At 57.8% G+C, this 23,792-nt stretch overlaps 3 protein-coding genes across 14 annotated transcripts; 1 reads left to right on the top strand and 2 right to left on the bottom strand.

Annotated features, from left to right (window-relative positions):
* Positions 1-140: 140 nt before the first annotated feature.
* On the bottom strand, positions 141-12,148 carry CDIP1 (cell death inducing p53 target 1). 8 transcript variants are annotated; one of them, XM_085237955.1, is made up of 6 exons: positions 12,010-12,148; positions 3,398-3,496; positions 3,056-3,154; positions 2,581-2,724; positions 2,092-2,356; positions 141-1,655 (listed from the first exon to the last, which is right to left on the bottom strand). In XM_085237955.1, exons 3-6 carry the CDS (start codon positions 3,138-3,140, stop codon positions 1,544-1,546), a joined length of 606 nt encoding a protein of 201 aa, XP_085094081.1. In that variant the 5' UTR covers positions 3,141-3,154; positions 3,398-3,496; positions 12,010-12,148; the 3' UTR covers positions 141-1,543. The 8 variants fall into 8 exon arrangements, with proteins under 8 accessions (XP_085094081.1, XP_085094079.1, XP_085094082.1 ...); XM_085237953.1 differs by lacking the exon at positions 12,010-12,148 and adding an exon at positions 11,589-11,727; XM_085237956.1 differs by lacking the exon at positions 12,010-12,148 and adding an exon at positions 11,589-11,727 and having other exon boundaries at positions 2,092-2,353.
* C16H16orf96 (chromosome 16 C16orf96 homolog) lies at positions 11,869-17,354 on the top strand. 4 transcript variants are annotated; one of them, XM_010719754.4, is made up of 15 exons: positions 11,869-12,213; positions 13,041-13,145; positions 13,425-13,505; positions 13,678-13,758; positions 13,849-13,990; positions 14,166-14,215; positions 14,382-14,492; positions 14,729-14,890; positions 15,117-15,205; positions 15,402-15,464; positions 15,556-15,651; positions 15,734-15,857; positions 15,967-16,066; positions 16,202-16,294; positions 16,410-17,354. In XM_010719754.4, the coding sequence occupies exons 1-15, from the start codon at positions 11,869-11,871 to the stop codon at positions 16,490-16,492; spliced, it is 1,725 nt and encodes a 574-aa protein (XP_010718056.2). In that variant the 3' UTR covers positions 16,493-17,354. The 4 variants fall into 4 exon arrangements, with proteins under 4 accessions (XP_010718056.2, XP_085094071.1, XP_085094072.1 ...); XM_085237945.1 differs by lacking the exon at positions 14,729-14,890; XM_085237946.1 differs by lacking the exon at positions 15,967-16,066.
* On the bottom strand, positions 17,280-23,182 carry UBALD1 (UBA like domain containing 1). Of its 2 annotated transcripts, XM_085237957.1 has the most exons (3): positions 22,897-23,091; positions 19,347-19,406; positions 17,280-18,311 (listed from the first exon to the last, which is right to left on the bottom strand). In XM_085237957.1, exons 1-3 carry the CDS (start codon positions 23,002-23,004, stop codon positions 17,991-17,993), a joined length of 489 nt encoding a protein of 162 aa, XP_085094083.1. In that variant the 5' UTR covers positions 23,005-23,091; the 3' UTR covers positions 17,280-17,990. The 2 variants fall into 2 exon arrangements, with proteins under 2 accessions (XP_085094083.1, XP_085094084.1); XM_085237958.1 differs by lacking the exons at positions 17,280-18,311; positions 19,347-19,406 and adding an exon at positions 22,181-22,528 and having other exon boundaries at positions 22,897-23,182.
* Positions 23,183-23,792: the final 610 nt, after the last annotated feature.

The raw sequence follows: 23,792 nt of genomic DNA, 5'->3' as shown, positions 1-23,792 counted from the left end.
GCTGAGGTAGGAAACTGCTGCTCTTCCTCCAGTGATTAATGCTGCCCTGATTCTCCCACTCGTACAACCCTCGCTTAGCTAACGTGGGGTAGATCTGTGTATTTGCTTGCAGGGGGATAAGAAAAAGACATACACTGAGCTCAGGGTCTTATGTTTATTTACACACAAATACTGGGACTAGTGTCACAGTTCCACCTCTGAGCAAACAGCAGCTGCCTGTGCAGGCCAGGCTGTTTGCAGACATGCTCCCTGAGAAGCCCCTCTGCTCAGATCTGGGGGCTGCACACTTCTGCTGCCCTGACTGCAGGAGGTGAGAGCAAGGGGGTGCCAGCATGAGGTGTGGCCACGGAAACTGAGAATGGCTCTCAGGTCCTCCTGCCCTTGTCTATCACAGTGCCATTGGCAGCTTGTGTCGCTGCTTGCCCCCATCTTTCTGCCCCATGGAAGGTGAGTTAAAAGTAAACCCCTACACCCACATGCAACAAGGAACCCCTCAGGATACACCTGTGGTGTCAGCAGGGTGGGTGCTGCTGTGGTGCCCACAGACCCTGCTGGGCTTGGGGTAGGGTGCAGCTCTGCAGCAAGTGGGTGGGGATCTGCTCTAGAGCTGGGAGCCAGCTGCAGTCAGGTAACAAAGTCCCCTATTCTAGAGCGCCAGGGCAGGTAGCAACATGCTGTATGCACTTCTGCTAATAGCTTACCAGGTGGGTGGGAAACAGCCAGGGGCTTTCCTTCCCTGAAGCACCTGCAGCAGGGCTGGGAGGAGGTGCATGCAGCTGGAGCAGCAGTGGACACCAGGCACTGGGGCTTCCCTACCAGGATGGATGGGCTGACTGAGGGTGCTGTGCTGCAGCCCCTTCCCTGGCTGTGCCTTGAAGGCAGCACCATGTGCCTCTACTTGGGACACATTGCCTATAGGTTCTACTGACCTGGCTGGAGAGGGCCCTGAGCCAGGTGGAAACTGGCACTGACTGCTTTGTCTCCCCAGTGTCAAACCTCCATCAGGCCACTTCCTAAAAGGACTGCAATTGAATGCAGTGGCCGTGCTGCATCTGCAGTGTGCTCTGCCAGCTGCTCTTGCTTTCCCCATCCCCTCAGAACAGCAAGCGGGGCAGCATATCCATGCTCCCCCCCCCACACTGTGTCCAGTGGGCTGCAGTGAGGGGTGGGCACTCCAGCAGCTGCTGCTCATCCCCAGCCTGCTCCAGGCAAGAGGAACTGTGCTGATGCCCTGGAGCAACGGGGTGCCAAATGACAGCCCTGCTCCTCTGTGCTGCGGAGCAGCTGTCAGAGGGAGCCCTGCACGCAGCACCTGGGGCTCAGCCCCTCAGCCCCTGTGCATCCACACGATGTCCCCAGTCTGACCGTTCACAGCGAGAGGCAGAGCTTGGGGAAGGCAGTCACAGCCTGGAGCAGGAGGGAGGGAAGGGACACACATACACACCACCAAGGGTAAGCGAAGGAGTGCTGCACGCGCATAGATTAGGACGGCAGTGGGAGAGGGGCCGGTGTCATTCCAGTGGCTCGGGCTCCTGGGGTGCTGTTAGCACATGCGCTTGTATGTGTAGATATAGGCCTTGCAGTTGGGACACGTGTGTGTCACATCCTTGAAGTCATCGAACAGACAGGGGATGAGGCAGCAGCAGAGATCGCACCTGGAGCACAGGAAGATGCAGAGTGCTGTGAGTTCTGGCTCCCAGCTGTGGGTTGGGGAGGGAAAGCAGGCAAGGGGCCGCGCGTGGGGTTTGCTCTTGGATCTGGAGAAGGGATGAGAACTTGCTGCTGTGAGCCCCAGCCATGGCAGCCCCCACCCCATCCATCCAACCCCTGCTGCTGCCAACCTGCAGCACCACAAGGTCTGGGCACAGGGCTCGATGGCTCCCGCACACAGCCTCTTTGACGCTGGTGGCTTTACAAAATGTCTTTAGGGAAGGCAGCTTCCCCACAGCTGGCAGAAGCCCAGGGCTCCAAACACTGCCACCCCACAAACCTGTGAGCTGTCCAACAGCTCGGCCACAGCCACTGGCACTGGGGCCACCGGGAGCAATGGACAGTAAGCACTACTGTGGTGGGGCTGCTGGCAGCACCTACCCCACAAAACAGCAGAAGAAGCCCAGCAGGAAGCTCATGAGCCCAATCTCGTAGGTGATCTTGGTGGTGATGGCTTGCTGGCAGTGGGGACACACTGTCTGCACCGGGGCTCCCTGGAAGATCTCGCCCTGCAGCACGGTCACTGTGGTGGCAGTCCCTGAAGGGACGAGCACCGTCGCCGTGTGGCCGCCGGGCGATGGGTAGTGGCCTGGGGCAGGGTAATAGCCCATGGGAGGGTGAGGGCCTGGGGGTGGATAATAACCTGCTGGGAAACAGAAACAGGCACAGATGTGTCTTTGCATGAGGTAAGGGAGGCCACGTCTCCAAGGACCATGCCCTCCACGACCGCAGTTACGTGTGTGGGCAGCCCTACTGCAGGCTGCTCGCTGCAGGCACTGTGCCCCCCTCCTGCCCAGCCCCGTGGCCTTCCCTCATTGCCTTCCCTCACCCAGCACCACCCCGTGGCCCGCAGCTCCTCCCCACACTCACCAGGCGGCATGTAGGGCCCGGAGCTGTCTGTGGGCATGTGTGGGGGCACGAAGCCCGGCTGTGGAGGCTCATACGGGGGGGGCCCAAATTCAGGAGGAGGGATGGGAGCCCCCTGGGGCTGCACCATGGCTGGGGAGATGCCATCTGAAAGGAAACACAGAGTGAGCAGCCAGGGCAGGAGGCAGCAGACAGTGGGGGCTTGGCTGAGCGATCCGAGGCCCCGACAGGGAAAGAGGACACAGCATGAGAAGGAGGGACTGCGAGGAAGGGGAATAAAGCACACAGGGAGGGTCTGTGGTAACTGTGGGGACACAACAGAGGACACAGGGAAGTGCCCATCAGGCACTGCCCCAAGGCAGCATGCCCAGAGATTCATGCCCTGGGCCACGAGAAGCCCAAATTCATGCAGCAAATGGAGCTTCCCCTACTGCCTGCTCAGCAGGGGCACCCTGCTGGCAGCTGGGACCCTCAGTACCTGTTGCAGATGGTGGGCCGTGCTTCTCTTCTATCGGCGGTGCTGAGGGGCCTCCCGGGTAGGGTGGTGGAGGGTCGTTGGACATGGCTCAGGGCTGCCCTGCAAAGAAGCACTGTTAGCAGACAGCCCGCCTTGGGAGCTATGGGGTGCTGGCTGGGAGCTGACTGAGAGGCCTGGTGGCACTGCAGCATTAGCCTCAGCCCCAACAAGGGCAATACAAAGCCTACAAAGCCTTGGCCACAAAGCTGGGCATGCCCTGAACTGGGCTACAAACCCAGGGTGGAACGCTGCCTGATGGCTCTAAACTCGTGAGGAGGGAAGGCTCAATGGCTGAGAGCTTACCTGGCCTCTTCCTTGCCGCAAGGAGCTCAGCGGTTTTGCCAGAGGTAGGAATGCCAGTTCTCAGCAATGCACCCTGGAAACTGTCCTACCCCACCAAACCTGTGCAAAAGGAGAAAGCAAGCAGGTTACAGCACTGCAGAGCTGCCTTGGCTGCACGCCCACACCTCCCCTCCCCAGTGCCGGTATGGGAGAGCGGCTCTGGGCACCCCATTGGTGAATGGCACAGCTGCTCTGCCCTCAGCCCATCGCAGAGCCCCACCTGCACTCCCGGAGGCTGGGACACAGCCTGGGGTAGTTCTCATCCCGTGGGCTGGGGATGCCCTGCAGACCCTGCAGCGTTGGGCTGCTGCAACACCCGGCATGCATGGCGTGGGCCCCAGCCCCGTGCTGGTGCTGCAATCACGTTCCTGCTGTGCGGGGGACCCAGCAGGGATGGGAGCCAGAGGCGGACCTGGCACTCCGAGGAGTGCAGTCACATCAAGCAACCCGATTTTCCTGTTTACTCTGGCTCAGTTACAGCTGGTAGGACATGACTAAATTGGGAAACATACCAAGAGGCTGTTCACTCTGCTCGGGAAGGCTGCCATCAAGCACGGGGCAGGGGACACTGTGACATTGCTCAGTGCCCAGGAGGCAGTGCTTGGAGCTCTCCCCGGGGCTGAGCACAGCATCCAAATCCCCCAGCAATGGTTTCTGGCAGGCCGGGGCACACGGGACCGTGCTGCTGCAGTGCCCTGGTGCTGCTGCTGCCCCGGGGACCAGCTCGGTGCACTGAGGAGCTGAGCAAAACCCAAACAGCCACTGCATCTCTCCAGGATGTCAGCATCTACCGAGTAATATCTCTACCCAGCGTTATTAACTATTATGATACAGACATGCCGCTTCCAATCACAATACTGGGGCAGCTGGGGAGTCATCTTCCTCTCCATTTTCTTCCTTAAAAGCAGGCACACAGCCCGCATGAGGCTCACAGTGCTCCCATGCGGAGCAAAGCAGCCATCCCCAGCGCACCGAGCGCTGCAGAGCTCTCCTCCTCCCGTGACCTACAAAGCCACAAACTGGGCCGTGCTCCTTTTAGCTTCACTGGGGATGTAAAGAAAAAGGTTTGTACTTCTGAAGGCAGCCAGCCCACCTGCCTTGCGTGGGGCTCCTGCAGGAGCACAGCCCTCTGGGGCAGCCTGGATCTCCCTCTGTCCCACATGGAAAGATCCCATCATCGCTCAGCTCTGCCTTCCCAGAGCACGGCATCTTGCAGCACGCCCTGGCCACCATCCCGAGCCGGTAACAAAGCACAGGGAGATGAGCCCCAGGGGCAGTGCCACCCCTATGCAGTTGTCCTGAGCCCAGCACCAGGAGCTGCTGCCTCCAACTCAGAGCACAGACTGATGTTTGGTACCAGTTGTTACCGTCCCACACCAGCTGCCCCTGGCCCGAAGGCATGGCTGTCAGAGGAAGGGAGGATGTTTATGGGCCGCAGAGCTGCTCTGCTCGCGCTCAGCCACTCCTAATGCAACATCCTGCTTATTAAAAGAGATCCATAAAGTGTGAGACGTTGCGTGTGCCCTTCCCTGCAGGAAAGGAAAGCCTGCTGCTGCTTCTAAGCCTTTCAGAAGCCGTTCCTCCCACGCTTTCTTTTATCTCAGGGCAAGAAGCACAAAGCCCATTGCTGCCCATTTCCACTCATGAGCTCCATGAGGAGCACAGGGTTCCCCAGCACAGGGCTGATGCCAGACAGAGCTCACCCTGCACATCGATCCCAGCACAGCTGGAGATGAGCACCCAGAGGGAGAAAAGTTGTGCAGACAACTCAGGCTAAGTTTATTGAGACCTGAGCTGAAGGTCTGATGGAATCACACAAATGCTCCATACGTGTCCTTTGGCAGTGAGGACCTGGCTCAAGATCATGAGACCCAACAGGAGCTGGTAACCAGTAAAAGGATGGGGTGGAAGAGGAGATGGCACTCCCAGCCAAAAATGCAGAGTTCCTCTAAACTGAAGGAACAGAGCCTGGCTCTAAGTGGATGGGAAACCTTGCAGTTTTCAGCCTAGGTTTATTTGTACCCAGATTACCTCCATCTGCTCCTCAGGCTGAACAGCCTTTCCTGCTCTCCCACTGTCTGCCAGCAGCCACCATCACAGCTCAGGCTGCGTTTGGCACACAGAGCTCCTGAGGCATTTCTGAGCCATGATCCGGGTGCTATCCTGCTGTCCCTCAGGTCTGAACAGCCACAGGGACCTCAAGTCATGCTCAGCAGTGAGCACCTCCTGTGGTCCACAGAGCTGGTGCTCCTTATGGGTGGCCAAAGCACAGCTCGTCCCGGTGACATGGCAGTGTCAGATGCTGCTGCACCCCAATCAAAACAGCCTGTCTGTTCATTACTCACTCATTCTATAGAATTTTTTCAGAGAAAGTCAAAGAATGCAACGACACCGCTGCTGAATGGAGCTGAATAGATGTGGGACTCCCACTAAATAACACACTGAGCTCTGACAGAGAAAGAAATGAGAGTCATACAGGATGGAGACAGAGACACATTTCAGCACCAGAACCAATCAGTGCCCAGAGCCCATTAGAGCTCCCCTGCAGACTGTGCAACACAACCAGATGACTTTGAATACACGGGTGGTGATTCCAGGCCCCTTTCCTTCCGCAACACATGTCCAAGTACTGATGTTTCCTCAGCCAGAGCTCAGCCAGAGCTCACTGCAGGACCAGCCGCAGCCTCCGGAACACCAGCATTCCTGTCCCCCCCCAGCAGTGCTGCCTGGCACCAGCGGAGCTGCTGACACTCCTATTTAGCAGCACAGAGTCACCTTGTGTTTTTCCAGAGGACTCATGAGAAATACTCACCGTCATCTGCTTTTTCAAAGGCCACAGCAAAGAAGCATGGTTTGGGGTTGAGCAGCAGCGCGGGTAGGATCTGAGCCCTTGCCAACTCCTTCGTAACCCCTCACCCCAAACCTACTGCTCAACAGTGGCATGCAGAGAACTGCCATGCACCCATCGCTCTGGTCATGCCAGAGCTGCTCCCCACCATTCTCTTCTGCTGTTGATTACTGGGAGGCACAGCAATCCTACAGGACACGCAGAGAGCCACAGCACTTGCCCTGCTCAGACATAAGCAGGTCCGACATAACTCAGCTACCACACTCAGTGAGGTCTGCTGGTGAACACACAGTGCTGTGTTCCCTTGGAAAACAAGGGAGAAAGAACAGACAATGGCCTCATACCTCCCCAGGACAGCTCTGGGACATGGCAGCATGTGTGGGACGTGAGCCACACCAACCCCACAACAGCAGACACAGAAAGCAGGTCTCTTAAAACCCAGACACTTCCACTGATTTCAAAGCATCACTAATGCTCAGCAACGCCCCCAAGCCTTCCTTCCGAGCTCTTCTAAAGCCTTTCTCTGTCATTACCTCTCTGCCTTACTGTGAGATGCTGGTCAGAGGGTTTCCAAAAGCCCCAGGACTGAAGCTATGTGCAGAAACTGGATCATCACTGGGTTTTCCAGCTGCAGTGCCCTCAGGAAGGCTGATTTCATCCAGCAGCGCCTGACCTCAGAGCCTCCTCACGCAGAAATGCTTTTATCTTGGTTGGCTTAACAACAAAACAGCATATCCAAAAAGGTGGGGGGATGCTAAAGAAGAACACTGCCCCTGCATGGCACAACTTACAGCAACACAGTTAAGCTTGCTAGCGTTCGTTGATGGATATTCCTGCCCTGCAATTCTTATCTAGATAACAGAAAGAGCCGTGTCTGAACCAAGGAGATAAGGAAGTTCTGCCTTGTCTCTGCACCAAGGAAACAGGAGGTCCTGCTTAGAACTGGTCACTGAATACGTAACACACTTCTGGGATACTTCTGCATATGTAACACAAGTAATGTATATAAACTGAAGATCTTTTGTGTAAGCGGTGCATAACAGCAGGATTACTCTCGTGCATCCAGTGCTGACACTGAAGAACATCTGCTTTATAACACTCCAACATGAGCCTTACAGAGTTTCACACCCAACTGTCTTAGGGCATCATGCGCTTTGAGTTCTCTGATGCTTCTGTCTGAGACTTTGGAGCAGAAATGCAAAGTCATGGCCTGAAGCAGTGATGGAGCACCTGGTGGGAAGGCAGGGCCAGCCCAGGGGAGCTCAGGTGCAAGTAATGTACCTGAGTAATCAGAAGGGCTGGAGCCAGGATCCACCCCTTCCCAGCCCTCATTTAAGGGCTGGCAGCGGAGATGAGGTATCTCTCTGAAGATCCTTGCTTACCTGAGGCTTTCTGAAGGTAAGCAGCTTCTTTCCTTTATTTCTGTGCCCAACGCTGTTGCATTTGAGTAAATCCTCACTTGCTGCAGCCTGGGATCTTGCTGTTCTGCTGTAACTGCGTTTTCCACTGTGTTATAGACGTTTCTTTTGGTAACCATGAAACTTGGGAAAACGTAGAGGACCTCTGTTGCTTTTAAGGTCAACTGTATTTTCAAGGCAAAATAGACACCGGTTCTGCCTACTTCTCCTTGTCTAAGTCTTAACAGAAAGAGCATTGCTCTTCTTAAGTCCAAAACTATTAAGCAAAGATAACTTAATAAGGGACACCGTATCAGCCACTTAAGATGATTCAAGTCCTTCAGGAACAAGGAAAAGATCAGAGGAAAGCAGGGTGTAACAACAAGTGAGAGGAGAAAACAGCAAAACAAACAAGGGTCTCTTGCTCCTATCAGTCAGGAGCTACTGGCCCAACAGCAACCCATTCAGCAATCAGGAAACAGAGCTGTGTGAAGGGCTGACTCATGGCCAAGGGGGGAGAAAACATGGACAGCAGCTGTGCTGGGGACCAAGACTCAGGACTCCCACCCAGCCCTGAAAGCTCAGGCTATGGTTAAGTTTTCCTGATATCTTTTCACGTGACAATCTTTGTTCCGTGACCTAAATGAAATCAATTGTACAATAAATCTCCTGGGTACAGCAACCTTCGCCCGTAATCTCAAAGATTACACCTACTCTCCAGCTGTGGGGCTTTGGGAAGACACAGAGGGGATTTCTGAGCACTAAGGGCTTATTTTTAATACGATTACTCGGCCTCTCCTCCCAAACGACTGAGGGGGCTGTGTCTTTCTAATCAGCTGCTTCGGAGTATGTTAAGAAGAAAAGGCTCTGGATCTCCCTTGCCCCCCAAGGCCCATCAGATTGGTGCTGCAGAGGCAACAACGGCCCTCTGGTGGAGATCCTCTGCCTAAATGCAGAGACTGGGACCAAAGCAGATGTGGGACATGCACAGTGGGAATGTTTGGTGCAGGGCCCACCATCTCAGCATATAACCTTGAATGCTCTTAAACTGTAAGATATCGTTCCACCTCCATTGCAGCCCTGTGCCTGCTAGGCTGCCAGGCAGCCTTTTCTTCCCAAGAATACAGCAGATGTCCAACAGACCACAGCCACGAGATACCTGGGAGTGAATGAGCTGAAAGCAATGTTTCAGCAGCAGAGAAGAGCTTCCGTCAGAATTCTGTGCCAGAAGAAAAAGCGGTGCACCCCCTGCCTCTGTACTGATGAGAAAATGGATTGTGGTTTTTATGGCTTCTGTGTTAATTGTTCCCTTTGATGACATGAGGAAATGCACGCAGTGCAGCATGCATGGATTTGATGCTGCCTGTAGAAGCTGTGTTGCTGCTCTTGAGTCATTGGACTGATACAGGAACAACAGGAAAACAGCAACAGGGAACAACAGGAAAGCAGCCTGAACATCATGTCCCAAGGAGAAGTTGTGTGCCACATGTTTTCTGAAGATAATACAGGTACAACATCTGTTTGTAAAATGGCACACCTTGCTCTGAAATCCTTGGGAGAACAAATCTCACCTTCAGGTTGCAGTTCTTTGTCTTCACAACAGCTGCAAAACCAGACCCCAGAAGTGAAAAACAAACCTGAACTCCACAAAGATCAGCAGAGCAGCTGCAGTTCCCATGACAAACTACTACCCTCACTGCACTGGGCAGAAAGGAGAGCACTGTGTGATTAACTGTTCCCCTCTTAGAACATCAGACAGCGATGCTATCAGTACCCAGCTGGTGTTCTCCAGTTCCCTGCCCTCCCTGCTCTCAGCAGCTTTGCATGGGTCACTCTGGGAGAGCAGCTCCTCGTTGCTGTGTCCTTTCACGTTTCACTTAGAAGCTGGCGAACCTGTCTCAAATCCTGAAATTAAACTCAGCCCTGCTGCCTTTATTATTATTTTAATCTTTACACTGCTTAAATACTATTTGCTCCTGCTCTCAGCTGGCAGCCATCAATCTTATCCCAGCGCAAAGTAAACGTGCCTTCGTGTAGGAAAACTGTCTCAGCACTATCAGACATTCAGCACATGCACATCCCATGGTAATGCCACCAGCAGTAATGCACGGCCTGGCTGCAGGCCCTACAGAAATTATACCAAAAGAATGTTAAAGACAGCTTCTTTCAGGCTAAGTTATTATCTTCTGACTAAAGCAACTGTAAGAAAACAAACAGAGAATTTTATAATGGCACTACAGACAGATGGGGAAGACTTAATGTCATTCTTCTCCTTACCTATAGCAAAAAGAAGACCTTAGATCTGAGCAGCTACAGAAGACTGCCTGCCTCCTTCCAAAACCACTTGAGCTGGAAGACCTCTGCACCAACCACACGCCTTAAATGCAAGTATTTATCTGTCTAGTTCTAAATTGAAGGTGCAGGGGAGCCTGCAGCCCTCCTCTTGTGGTATCGGTGAGAAAGGCTGGCTCTGGGAGTGACTGTTTGAGAATGCAGAACCCCCAAAACAGTGTTGGTGCTGTGGGCACACCCTGGCCCCTGTCAGAGCACCTTTAGCTGGAGGAGAGCATCCACTAGTTGTGCTCCATCCTGAAGGAGAGCAGTAACCGTGCTTTGCATCACTGCATGACTTCACATGCACAAAGCGTGGTCAGCTGGGAGGTGAGTTCCAAAAATATGCTCAGAAAATGAAACATGGCACTGACAGACGCCTTCCCTCCTTAACAGTAGCTGAGACAGGCTCCAGTCAGAGGAGGTGCCTGAGGAACCAAACTTCAGGTGGACTGAAGCTGTGTAGGACCTGTTGAGGGAGCACAGCATGAACTCGGCACAGCCTTCTGTCTTGGGAAGGGCTGAGGCTCTGAAAGAGAAGTTCACTCTCTGCTGCCTGTCCCAGTCACACTGGTAGGTACTCAGCACAGCCTGACCCAGCCACCAGAGCCCAGCTCAGGGCATGCCTGGAAGAGCTGCTCCACCCTCCCACTCTCATCACAGCCTCAGCCCCTTCTGCCCCAGCCCACACCACGGTGCAGCCTTGCAGGCATTCATAAGGTTGTTCTCTTTCTATCTTCCTCACAGAATGCCCAGGGACAACAGAGCAGCCACGTCGCTGGATGCTCCAGAGATCTCTTGGGCAAGTGGATATGGCTGCACCATTCAGTCAGGGAAACCTTTGGGGAAGTTCTCAGCGTGCACTTCCCACGGTGACCCGAGGTTGTTCTGTTCCTAAGTATGAATGAGCAATGCGTTATGGTCATCCTGTACTCACACACCCACGCTTGCAGAGACCCTGAAAGGTTTCAGCCTGAGCGTGGCTCCTTCAGACAGAGGACAGCAGCACAAGGGGCCCGTCCCAGTCTGCAGCTCCCAGCAGCCAAACGCCTCCGTAACAGCTGTGGCAGCTGCTGCTCCGATCCCCGTGGGAGGCAGAACCGAGGTCTGTGCGCTCCCATGGCTAAAGCCTCCTGCTAGTATTTCCTAACGGGAATGCGCTGTTGCACAACGGCATCCATTAGCGGGAAGGGCTCTTCTCGTTTCACAGGGAGCAGCCAACGCGCTGACGGACACCACCAACACCGTCCCCGTGGGCCGCAGCGCTTCTCTCTCCCCGTCTGTTCCGACACGGCCGGCCCCGCTCCCCTTTCCCCGCAGCCCCTCGGCGGGCCGTACGACAGCCCCTGTTCCGCCTGTTTCCAAGCCCTCGCCCTCGCTTCCCGCGCGGTGACATTTCGGGCCCCAGCACACCCGACCCTTCCGTCTCCGCGCTGCGGAGCGCCCGCACAGCCGGGCCTCCCCACCTCCCTCCGGCTTCACCTCCCGAGGCCGCTCTGCCCGCGGCACGGAGCCCCGGCTTTCCGTCTCTCGGCGCCCCGCGCGCTGCCCTTCCCGGCCCCGCACACGCACCTACCGCAGCGGGCCGACGGCTCCCGGCGCTCCGTGCCGGCACCTGCGGGGCGGGGCGCTGCGCTGCGGGGCGGGCCCGGCCGAGGCCTGCGGAGCCTCGGCCTGGCGTAGCGGGGCGGGCCGGGCGCCTCCTCCTCGCGGGCGGCTGTCAGAGCGGCCCGGCTGCGCCGTGCGCCGAACCGCCGGCAGCTCGGCCCTGCGCTGCGGGACGGAACCCCCGGCTGTCACCGGGTAACGGGGCTGTGACCTCAGCCTGCCGGCCCGGCCCGGGCGCCGGAGGCGGCATGAGCGTGGCGGTCACGTTGGCGGAGCTGGCGGACGTCGCCTTCCGCACGGCCCGTGGCTGCGGTGTCAACGCCGGCGCCCTGCAGCTCCTCCTGCGCGGGCTGCTGGAGCACCTGCGGCTGCAAAATGCTGCCACGCACCTCTCCGAGGACGAGAAGGGCCTCCTGCAGCCCGAGCTCAGCGCCAGGCCCCCCATCCTCCTCCATCCAGGCCATCCCGGTGGGCCCCTGGGTGTGACGGAGCTGCCGAGCTCTGGGCAGGGACCTGGCACGCCGGCTGCTGACGCGGAGCAGATGGTGCAGCTGAGGAAGAGGATAGAGGTGATTGAGGAGGGGATGACGAAGGTGAGGAGCCGTCCTCAACATCCTGCTCTACACAGTGCTGTGCCCATGTTGTGTCATGTCCACGTCCTTGGAGATGTTTCCTGAGACAGGACTGGAGAACCTAGCATAGCACAGCACCGTATTTCTAGTTCAGGTGATGGTAGCTTAGCTATGAGGTTTCAATGGACTGCAATACGTTAACATTGCCACTGGCCAAAGGTGGTTTTGGCTACTTTTTATCTGCCCCTGGTGCTCCAGCAGTGTAAACTTTGAGATTTCAATTTGCTGGGTCCCTCCTGTCTTTCCAAGGGTCCTTACAGCTGTACCTGGGGTCTGGAGTGTCCATGTGCTGTTGTTGGGGACTGCATCCCATAACCTGTCTGCCCTGCAATGCAGAATAGAGGCAACAGATGACAGCAGACCTGCCTTGTGGGCAAGCTGTCCCCATGCCAAAGCAGAGTCCTTCCTGCAGGAGGTGAGGCCATGGCACATGTGCTATTTGTTTGGCCATTAAAACTCAAGCCCTATGTTGGAAACACAACACATGACATCAGAACTGCGTCACACGATGCACACATTGTATTGTGGTGGCTTTGTGTCTGCTGAAAGGTACTTCAGGTTGCCCAAGGATGGTGTAGGTGCCCCATTCCTGGAGGCACTCAAGGCCAGGCTGGATGAGATCGTTGGCAGCCTGAACTAGTGTTTGTTTGGTAACCCTGCCCATGGCAGTGGGGTTGGAGCTTGATGATATGGCAGCCCCTCTGGGTCTGAGCTCTGTGTCCCAGAGGCCCCTCCAGTTCCAGGTGCTGCATGCCGCTCAGAGGCACTGGCTGGGCACTGTTCCTTAGGTCACAGACACACTGCAGGAGGTGCTCACCAACACCTGCTCCCTGAAAACCACCATCCAGGCCTTCCAGGAGGAGCTGCAGCTCCTGAAGGACAGTTTCCAGAAGGTATGTGAGTGGAGCTGGGCACTTGGTAAACAGCTCTCAGCACAGGGGGGGTCAGACTCTATGGGCACCTCCATGTATGGCAAAGGGGCACGGAGTTACAGGGATGAATGGAGCTGGGATCTGCCCAGGGATTTTGGAGAAACAATGCCCAGCAGTGTCCAGCACAGGCATTGTCTGGCTGCATGGCTGCATGGAACCTGTGCTGGACACTGCTGACACTGATACTCACCGGTCTCAGTCCCTGTGGGTGCTGAGCCCTTTGATGTCCCCGTTTATCAGATTGGTCTGGAGGAGCTGCGAGAGCAGGTGGTACAGCAGGACAAACACAGCCACCTCCTGCAGAACATCCTGGGCCAAATGGTGAGTGTGGCAAAGCGGCTGGAAGCAAGTACCCAACCCCTGGCACTGGCCTGCAGGGTTGGGGACAGCATGGCACTGGGTGTGCTGGCAAGGTTTGGTGTCCCTGTCCCCACTGCAGGGGCTGCTCAGGCTCTCCCTGCCACAGCAGGGCTGATTTCTCTGCTGGTCACAGGCGGAGGTGAGGCAGCAGCTGAGCTCCTTCCCCTGGCAGACCGGAGTGCTGTGCTCGCTCTGCAGGCTGCCTGCTGGTGAGGTTTGTGCATGCTCCTGGTTACCAGCTCCTTTGCTGGAGGCTGGCAGGGCTCTTATCCCTCCCCTAAACCTTGGGGCTGTTTCATTTCAGAAGCTCTCCAGCCAGGACCTCATCCCTGAGTCCTCACAGGAGCCAGCCCTTCAGGCCCCGTGCAGGCTGAGCGGGCTGTTGGAGCAGCATGAGGGTGTGGAGACCTGCATCACCTGCAGCAAGAGCACGCTTCAGCAGCACGGTGAGCACTGACCATGTTGGGTCACTGAGCTGGGCTGAGCCACTGTGCCTTGCTAGGTGCAACATGTGGCAATAGCTACGCTCAGCCATCTTGCTGAGTCTTCACTGCAGCCCCTGTGTCCCTCGGTCTTTCTCCCAGCCTCACTGCCTGCAGCAAAGCTTTGGTATATTTTCAGCTGGCCTGGGGACCTCAGAGGATGTGGCCATGGAGAAGATGCAGGGAGAAGTAAGGCACCTGTAGGACAAAGGAGAGAAAACGTCCAGTTGCCCAGGCCTCAGGGGTGCTGCCCAGTGGCCTGGGTGCTGCAGCCCACTGCTCCATTCACCAGGAGCACACTGGGGCCACTCATGAGCCCACCTCATGTGGCTTCCTTGTGCCATACACTTGCCAGGGGTCAGATTTCGGCAGGGAGGTGCTGAACCAGGTGGGACAGCTGCAGGAGCAGTGCACAAGACTCCAGGAGGCTGCAGAGCAGCTGTGGGGTGACTCCAAGGACATTCAGGTGAGTGTGGTCACCAGCTCAGCTCAGGAGCCACCTGTGCTGTAGTTAGTGTCAGGTCCAGGCTGGAGGCAGGCCTGTCCAGCCTTGGTGTGTCCCCACCTCAGAGTAGTTCAGCGTGCCAGGATTTTGCAGACGGTGTGCTGTTAGAATGGGGCATGGGTGTTGTGAATAGGGGCAGAGCATGGGTATGCAGGGACGGAGGTCTGCTAGGGATGGCTGACACCATATCCTCTCAGAAAGCAGATGAGACTACACTGGAGACCAAAACAAGCCAGGATGAGTTGCAAAATGCCATGGCCCAGCTGAGCGAGATGATGCAGGACTTGCTGCAGAGGATGTTCCTGCATGGCCAGGACAGGCATAAAGCCTCAGAGCTCACCAGACAGATGAACTCTAAGGTAGCAGTGTCACCCAGGGAGGATGGAGGGACATGCCAGACCAGGGGATGGTATCTCTGTGTATAGTCTGCAAAGAGAGGGCAGGCCCTGAGCCTGTCTTGTGCCAGGGCTGGGAGTGTCCTGGGGTGTTGCCAACATCCCCCAGGGGCAGCAGTGTCCCCAGGAATGGGCTTGGTGTCCCTTTGCCCTCCCTGAACTTGTGCTGTGTGGTGCTGGCTCGCTGCAGGCACAGCGACAGCAGACTTGGAGGCTCAGCAAGCAGTGCCACTGTCAGGGACCTTACTTTGACACCAGCAGTGCCAACAGCCTCAGGAGGTGAGGGCTGCTAGTTCTTATTCTATCCCACTTCACGCCACCCTGTCCCTCTCTGTCCCATCTCATCACTTCCAATCCTGTATCCTGCCCTGTCCATCTCCTACAGATCCTGTTTGTCCCACCCTGCCCATGAGGTGGGACCTCACATGGTCCCTGCATGCCAGTGGGATGCTGAGTACCTGCCTCTGTGTTGCAGGCACCTCTTTGATCCCATGAAGTGCATCTCCTGTGACAGACCTCTGGCCGCAGCCCCAAGGCCGTGAGTAGTGTGCAGCCCCTGGGTCAGACTGCTGCGCTGCACCTGCACTACTGACCACTGCCCAGTTCTGCCTTGTTTTGCTCACCTGCAGGCCCTTGGTGACAGTCCGGAAGGCCAGCCTGCACCTCCAGTCCCATCAGGCCAGTGCTGGTGGCTCCAACTGCCTGGCACAGCAGCTGCCAGGGAGGTGAGGCCAGGGAGGTCCCTGCCTCTCCCGCTGGGGTCCCTTTCCCTTGGCAGTAATGGTAACATCACTGCTCTCTTCCCAGGGAGACTGAAGGGCGCAACCAGATCGGCCAGGGTTCCACAGCTCCCACCAGGCCACCATCTGCCTCCAGCTCGCTCACTACCATCTGTCCCTTCAGAGTTCCTGCAGACCTCACCTACAAGAATGTGAGCCCCATCCCTGTGTGATGTGTGTGCTGGAATCCAGCTTGGCCCAGCTGGGGTGGGATGCCGGGAGCTGAGCACCTCCAATGGCACTGGTTGCTCCTCCCTGTAGGGTCAAGTGGATATTTTGGGCATTGACGGAATCGTCTACAAGGGCAGGCTAAACTCACAGGCCACCAATGGGACCGCCACTCGGGGCAGGGACTTCCCAGGTAGGGGAGCAGCCCTGGGGCACCGTGTTAGCTCCAGCCCGAGCCAGCAGTGCTTGAAGTGGCTCAGGTGCCACCTGCTCTATGACCCAGCCTCATGTCCTGCTGCTAACAGTGCTTCTACTTTCTGCCCTGAAGGCACAAAATCCCCCCAGCCCTCTGCCCAGCACACTGCAGAGAAGGTTCGCCGCAACCCCAAGTATGGCAGCCAATACGTGTCCCCGTACTCGTGTGAGTGCCTGTCCCAGGTGTCCCACACACAGTCAGCCCTGCTGTGCACACTCACCCCACTGTGTGCTGCCAGGGCTGTGCCCCACACTGTGCTGTTTGTCCTTCTGTGCTGCAGGTGCTGCTATGAGGACAAGGATGGTCTCCTCAGCGGGTCGCTGGCCAGCCTCAGCAAGTGGCAGCAGGATGGCAGGTGTATGAGCTGGCTGCGGGTGGTGTGAGTGTACAGCAAGGGGCTTCAGGGATTGGAGGGGTGGGGGCCACGCTGCCCCAGCCTCTCCGTCCCCTCACAGCCTCTTATCACAGCAGGGTAACACCATATGCCATAAATATCTCTCCTCTGCTGCCTGGGCTCTGGGCTCTGTGTGGTTCCTGAGCATACAGGGCATCCTGGGGAAGGACCTGCAGGGGTCCTGGTGCAGCCTCTAGGATGGGGCAGTGCAAGTGGTTCCTGCCCCATTGTAGCCCCAGCCAGGTGTGTGCTGCTCTCCCCACAGCACTTTGAGATGTTTCCCCACAGGGATGCTTCTGAGTCTAACTCATGCTGAGTCCCAGTGAGCTCTCTAACCAGTCCAGGTCCCTAGTTAGCCCTGGGCTGGAGCATGACTCCTACAAAGGCAGGCTGAGGTAGCTGGGCTTGTTAATCCTGGGTAAGAGAAGGCTCTGGAGAGACCTCACTGCAGCCTTTCAGTATATAAACGGAGCTTATAAGAATGATGGACTTCTATAGGGCTCTGTAGTGACAAGGAGCAGCAGTTTTAAACTAAAAGAGGGGAGATTTAGGTGGGATATAGGGAAGAAATTTGGTCACGCAGAGCGCAGTGATGCCCTGATCATAGTCATGAGTGCCCCATCCTTGGAGGTACCCAAGGCCACGGATGGGGCCCGGGGCAGTCTGAGTTGGTGGGAGGTGTTACTGCCCATGGTGGGGTTGGACTGGATGTTCCTCACATCCCACCACTGCTGCAAACGAAGCAAAGACACTGGGTTCAAAGCAGAGCGTGTATTGCAAGCAGCTGCGACATGTCCAGAGAGACTTGCAGCTGCCAGGAGAAGAAAAGAACAGAGGGGTTAAAAATGATCCCAGTCTGTAGGGTTATACTTTGTCATGCAAACAGCCCCAGGGCAAACCTCATCCCAGGAGGATGAGGGGATGTTGCGTGGCTCACCCAGGGCTCTGCGTCTGCCCCCAGGGCTCTGCGCCTGCCTCAGCCCTGCTCACCCCCAGCACAGCACATACAGGGCGCAGGAGCGGCCCTTGCTCTCCTTATCCTCCTCATGAAGAACCAATATGGGGTGTCTGCCCCCAATCCTGCCACATGAGGCCAAAGGAAGGGGGCACTTGGGCAAGGTCTGGCGCAGGGACCATGAAGAAGGAGCCTCTTCCTCCGTAAGTGTCACTCGCATGCAAATTCCAGTGTCCCAAAGGAGGGGGCTGCACCCTCCCCGAGTCCAGGCAGAGGCTGGCAGCAGTCTGTCCCACGCAGCCTCCCGCTGTCCCTGGGGAGCTCTGTTCAGCTCTAGGACACGTAAAAACTACTTCAAACCAAACCCATGCAAGGCAGCTATTTGCTCATGTGTCTCTGTGGCTGCCAGACCCCCTGGCAGCAGTTTCTCTCCTTTTTGGGGAGGGGGGGGGGGGAAATATATATAAATTTATATGTAGGGGTCCCCGCTGCAATCGCTCTCCACCGCAGCCTCATCTCTCTGCCTCCATGGTCACATTGGCCTTCTGTTCTGCCGTGGCCTGCTGGGAGACGGTGGCGGGCCAGCCCGCGGGCTGCGCTGGGGGGGTTGGAGTCCACATGGTCTGCTGCTGGCCGGGGGGTGAGGCCGTGGGCCAGGCGGGGTTGAAGGCCCCATGCTGGGGCAGCGGTGGGGCCGGGGGTGGCGGGGATGTCGCCATAGAGGCCACGGGGCTGCTGCTGTTGAAGCTCTCGGAGGCCTTGAGGCGGGAGAACATGGTGAGGGCGTCGGGGAAGTTGGGCGGCGTGGCTGGTGTGTTGGCAGGAGTGCACATCTGTGGGAAGGAGAGAGGTGGTCAGCGGGGCCGGGGCTCGTCCCCAGCTCATGGTCTCCATCTTTTGTCTCCCACTGGGGCCTGAGGCAATGCCCCTCAGCTCTGCTGCACACAAAGCTGCCTGGACCTGACGCACAGCGCTGATCTGTAGGACCTTGCCAGCGCAACCCAGCCCCTAACCTGGGGTAATGTGGGTGTTGTAAAGGTAAGAAGTGGCACAGAGGCAGAAAGGGACCAGACATCATCTCCTGATGATGTCCCACACATAGCAGCTGCCAGCAGCCTTGGGACAGCACTGCCTTGGTCTCTGCTGCAATCTTCTAACCTTACTTTGCAGCTCTACCCATGATGATCCCTGTGGGTTGCAGATGTTTAAGGCTCTGAAGATTGATTCTGCATCAAGAGCTCCTGGATGGGACCCTGCTGCGTGTGCTCCTTTGCCCAGCCATGCTGGAGGCTCCCTCCATACCACTGCTGTCCTGCTGCCATGTGGCTCTGCAGGCACCAGGCTCAGCTCTTGCTCCACAACCCCTTCCCACAGCAGCCCAGCCCCGCCAGGCATTCACTCTGCAAGCTTACTGCAAGCTCCAAATCCACAATTGTCCTGTCGAGTCAAATAAGGACACGGCAGCCAGCAAATCCCTAAGACACATCTGCCCAGGCAGATTACAGGTTGCTGAGGCACGAAAGTTAAAGGGGCAGAATCTGAGATTGCTTGGGCAGGCAGCACCCATGTGCATGCATGGCCTCATGTGTGCTCGTGTCCTTCGTGTGCACCTGCAGGGACAGAGATTTGCACACTCAGGTGCTCCGGTGAGAGCATAAGAGCTCATGTGTTTACAATGTGGTCTGGTGCTCCAGAAACCCCCCAGCTTCCTTCTGCTGTGCTGGGGCTGCAGGCCATGTCCAAAGCATCCCCTATCAGAGCACTCTTGCTTGCGCTCTGGGAGTTGGGAAGCAGTGAGCTGGGCTAAGTGATGGCCCCATGTGCCTGCCAGCTGATGCTGTGTACAAGAGGGCTGGGAGAGCACTTACCATCTGATGGTGGTGGCTGTAGGGGATGTTTGTTTCTTGGAAAAAAGCACTGAGTGCAGTCTGGAAAAAAAAAAAAAAAAAAAAAGGAAAAAGGAAAAAAAAGGAAGGAGATGTTAGCAGCAGCATACAAACAGGGCACCTACATCATCCCTGCACGCACAGCCTGCTTCCCGCTTGGGGCTCACATCGTGTGAGAGCCAAACTGCCCTAACCCAAGCTTGGCCACCCAGCCCAGCATCTGTTTCAGCCGGGACAGTGTCCAAGCCTGGCCCTGGGGCTGCACTGCACAGGCACTGCCACCTGCCTCTGGGGCCAGCAGGAGAACGGCCCTGGTGCCCTGGGTCTGCACTCCACGTGCAGCTGCTCCTGTGGCCCCAAGCAATGCTGTGCTTGTGTCTGCTCGCAGCAAGGCAGGCAGCCATCCCAGCGTTCAGGTCCACGGCTGTGCATGGAGCAGGGCCCAGCCAGATTCTCACAGCTGTCAGCAATGCTGCAGAAAGGGAGAGGAGGGAAACCAAACCTAACCCCAGCATGAGAAGCACAGTGGGAGCTGCTGAGATGCGCATCCTAAATGGGACAGATTGCGGGCACTGCCTTTGTGCTGGGAGCTCCCCGGGGCCATGGGTGGGACTCTGCCCACCGTGTGCACCAGGGCATGCTGAATTCAGCTGCCAGGCAATACGGTACAACCGACATCGTTTTGGTTTGCTTCCAGTTCAGACCAGTAATAATCTGGTGAATGTGTCACATGCCCGTGGCATGTGACAGGCTGAGGGCTGCAGGGTGTGGGGCACAGAGGGGTGAGGAGGGCAGGCACCAGGAGCAGGGCTGGGAAAAGGCAGCAGGGCCGACTGGATGCAGGGTCAACAACAGTGAGGCTGCCCCACGTTGTGCACCAGGTGTTAACTGAACTGGGGCTAGGAAACACAAATCAGTTCAGCTCATTGATCCGATGGAAAATGGCCCTGGAAAGGTGCAGCTGTGCTTGCAGCACTGCAAAGCTGCAGACCTGCTGCTGGCCATTTACAGCAGGGTTTATGGCTTTCTGGCTAACCTATCAGCACTACGTGGCAGCCAGGGGTTACCTGGTTGCTATGTCCCATGAACAAAACATGAGAATCCAGAGATGGGTGGGGGAAGTGATTGCTGCTCTGGAGCCCGGGAGCTCCAATCTGCAGAAGGGACACACAGCAGTGGAGCTGGCAGGGTGGTTCACAATTGTGCTTCTCTGCTTGGGCTCAACAGCAGCTCTGAGAGCACCCAGTGCCCCGCATGGCACTGCAGAACTCAGTGATGGCTGCAAAGCACGAAGGGAATACAGCCCTGCAGATCAGCCCCAAGCAGACTGATGGAACCAGGGTAACTTCCCTGCCACTGTGCTACCTTCATCCTGGGTAAGCTCCGATGGCACTGCCCTACAGCGTAACACTGCAGACAGAAAGGAATGCAGTAAGAAGGAGAATGCAGTGAACAGGAAGTGTGCACAGAGGTGGGGGCTAAAGACTGTAGGCTGATTAAATCTGCTTTATGCTCCTGTTCTCCAAGTGGCCTTGTATCTGGGGCTGTGTCACCAGCAGATGGGACAGAGAAGGTCCTTGTTGTCCCCTGAGCCCCCTTCCCTACCCAGAAGCCATCATCCAGATGGGGGAAGCACACCACAAACAGTCCCTGTGCCCAAACACTGCGTCTCTTTGCCTCCATCTCCATGTTCCCAGCACTCCAGGCCTCACGTTTCCACCTCCAAGGGGCAGCTGCCCCCAGAGACCTAGCATCTGCATGTCCACCAGATGCCAGGACCAGATGCGCCCAGAACTGTGGGAGCCACCTGGTCTCCAGCCAGTGTCACAAGTGCCAGGAGCAATCAGTGCAATGGCAAAAGCAATTAACGCTCTTGATTGAGCCACTGCAGGGGATCTGTCCTGGGGATGTGAGCAGGGGCAGCTCCAGGGGCTTCAGCCACAAAGGAAAGGGGAAGGGGCTGGATAAGCCTTAAATACATCAGGACAGGAAGTGGAAATCCAACCACAGCCACAGCAGAGCCAAACAACTGCTCCTCCTCTCGCTCCCCTGAACACACACTACACTCAGCAGCAGCAGAAAGGCAGAACTGAGCTATTTTTTAAATCTGACGTCTTCTTATTCCTCCCGAGCAGCCCCAGGGGCAATCAGCACATAGCAAAGCCAATTAACATCCTTCTACCTGAGCAAGGAGCCTGAGCCACACATCAGCCCAGCGTTCTGCAGATGCCTCAATGGCATCTCCCTGTGACATGGGAGCGAAGGGACAGCGAGTGGGAGAGATAACCCACGCATTGCCTGCGGCCTTCTCGATGGGGCCATCACCCCGCAGCCTCCTTCTTGCTGTCTGTGAGTGGCAGCAGACTGCCTGGCCTGCCGTTGTGCTCCCGGAGGAGCACTGTGTGACCACAGACAGCACAAGCAGAGGCAGTGGGAATCAACGCCGAGCTCGTCAGAACTCCAGCAACGTATTCTCATCGCAGATCCGGGCCAGCCAGTAAAAGGGCACCGCACGGAAGAACAAAAGCCTGAGAACATGGCATGCTGGAGGGGAGGCAGCACCTCCCCGGCGGGGCTCCCTGAGCAAGCCGTGCCCAGCGGCCATTTTGCAGAGGGAACGATCTGACCGTTGCACCAAAAGTGAGTGGGAACGTGGTTAATGGCTCCTCGCCTGCGTTTGTTTACAGCCGCGCTTCCTCTGAGTCATGTGAGCTCCAACCGGCAGGAGAGGCTGCGAGCACTTGTGCAACTCGCCCGGCGGTGGCGAAGTTCTGCCAACAGTCGGCTTTAAGAAAAGCGACTTTTGTCATCCGTCCCTACGGCTGCGCAGGGCGGGGGGAGCCGATCCTACGGGCAATGAGGGACACCGTTACGCTGTGTTGGTAAACAAAGCCCGGGGCTGCGTTACGGAGCGGAGACACGGCAGCGTTCGCTCGGCCCCTTACGTCCCGCATGGCTGCGCCAGGGCTGCGCACAGCCGGGCTTCGGATGCCAACACTGGAGAGTCCTATACGTGCAGGCGATGGGCTGCTGCCCGCGGCTGGGCACGGCTGAGCCGCCCGCTCTGCATCCAGCCTCAGACCCGCAGCACAAAACAGACGCTTTAATTGGAGAGGTGCCACGAGCGTCAAATCCATCAGCTCCAGCCTAGCGAGCTGCCGGGGCTGCACGGGAAAAGACAAAACCCCGTTTAGAAGGAGCGTGCCGCGCCATCGCCGCCGCGCTCCCCGCGCCTTCACCGTGCGGGAGCGAAGCACCGAAGCGCCCACCCGATTCCGCGCCGTGCTGACAGCGCCGCCCGCGTCCCCGATCCCGCAGCGGGGAGGGCCGGGAGCGGCACGCGGAGCGTTCCACGCTCATCCGGGGCCGCCTCCCGCCCCGGGGCTCCGCGCGTGGAGGCCCACGAACGTGCGCTACCGCGGTCCCACCCGCGTCCGCCGCGCCGCGCTCCGACCCTGCGTCCGCGCGCCGCCCCGACGCGCGCGGGGCTGGGGGAACCCGCGGCCTCCCCGAGCTCCCGGGGCGGCCTCACCTCGAACTGCCAGTGTGCCGCCTGCAGCAGCTGCTTGGCCTGGTCGGCGGCGCAGCCGGCCGCCAGCACGAACTGGTTGATCATCACTTGGTGCTTGAGCTCGTCCATGGCCCCGGCCCGCCGCCCCCCTTCCCTCCCCCCCGCCCTCACGGCGCCGCCACCATCGCGGAGCCGGCGCGGCTCACGCCAATGTTTACTGGGCACTGACTCACGGCGCCCGGCCAGCCCCGCCGGCGGCCGCGCGGGGCGGGACGGGCGGGGCGGCCGCGCGGGGCGGGACGGGAGATGGAGTCCCCGCCCGGCGCTCAGCAGCGGCGCGCCTCCGCCGCGGGGACTCCATCTCCCGGCATGCCCCGCTTTGTTTGCAGAGCGGCGGCGGGCGTCGACGCGAGCTTGAGTGACTCGTACGGACAGCCAACCGCCGCCCGCAGTGTGGTAGTACCTGACCATATATGGTCAACAACGCCGCCGCCTCCAATGAACGAGCGGCGGGGGCGGGCCCGGCTGGGGCGGGGCGGGTCACGTGGGCGGGCGAGCGGGGTGGGGGGGGCGCGGCGCGGGGCGTGCGGTGTTTACAGTCGGCCGCGTGCGGTTTCCTGTTGACGTGCGGGGAGCGGCCACGGACGACCGGGAACGGCCTGTGTGCCTCGGGACCCGTGAGGGCGGCGCAGGGCCTGCTGGGCTCCCGCCTCGTGGGTCGAAGCCGAGGCCTGGCACGGCAGCGGCGGCGGCGCGGGGCTCCCCGGCTATCCCGCGACCTGCTGTGTCTTTCCCATCCCTGGGTGCAAACCCCGCTGCGCTCCTCACCCCACCACTCTGTTTGGGGAACGTTCTGAAAGCCCTCTCCGCCGTGAAAGGGTCCTTTGAGCGGCGTATGGCCGTAGTGGGGGACGCAG

The sequence above is a fragment of the Meleagris gallopavo genome, chromosome 16 (assembly GCF_905368555.1).
Source record: "Meleagris gallopavo chromosome 16, MGAL_WU_HG_1.1, whole genome shotgun sequence".
Lineage (NCBI taxonomy): Eukaryota > Metazoa > Chordata > Aves > Galliformes > Phasianidae > Meleagris > Meleagris gallopavo.
This window is presented reverse-complemented; position numbering and strand designations above follow the sequence as displayed.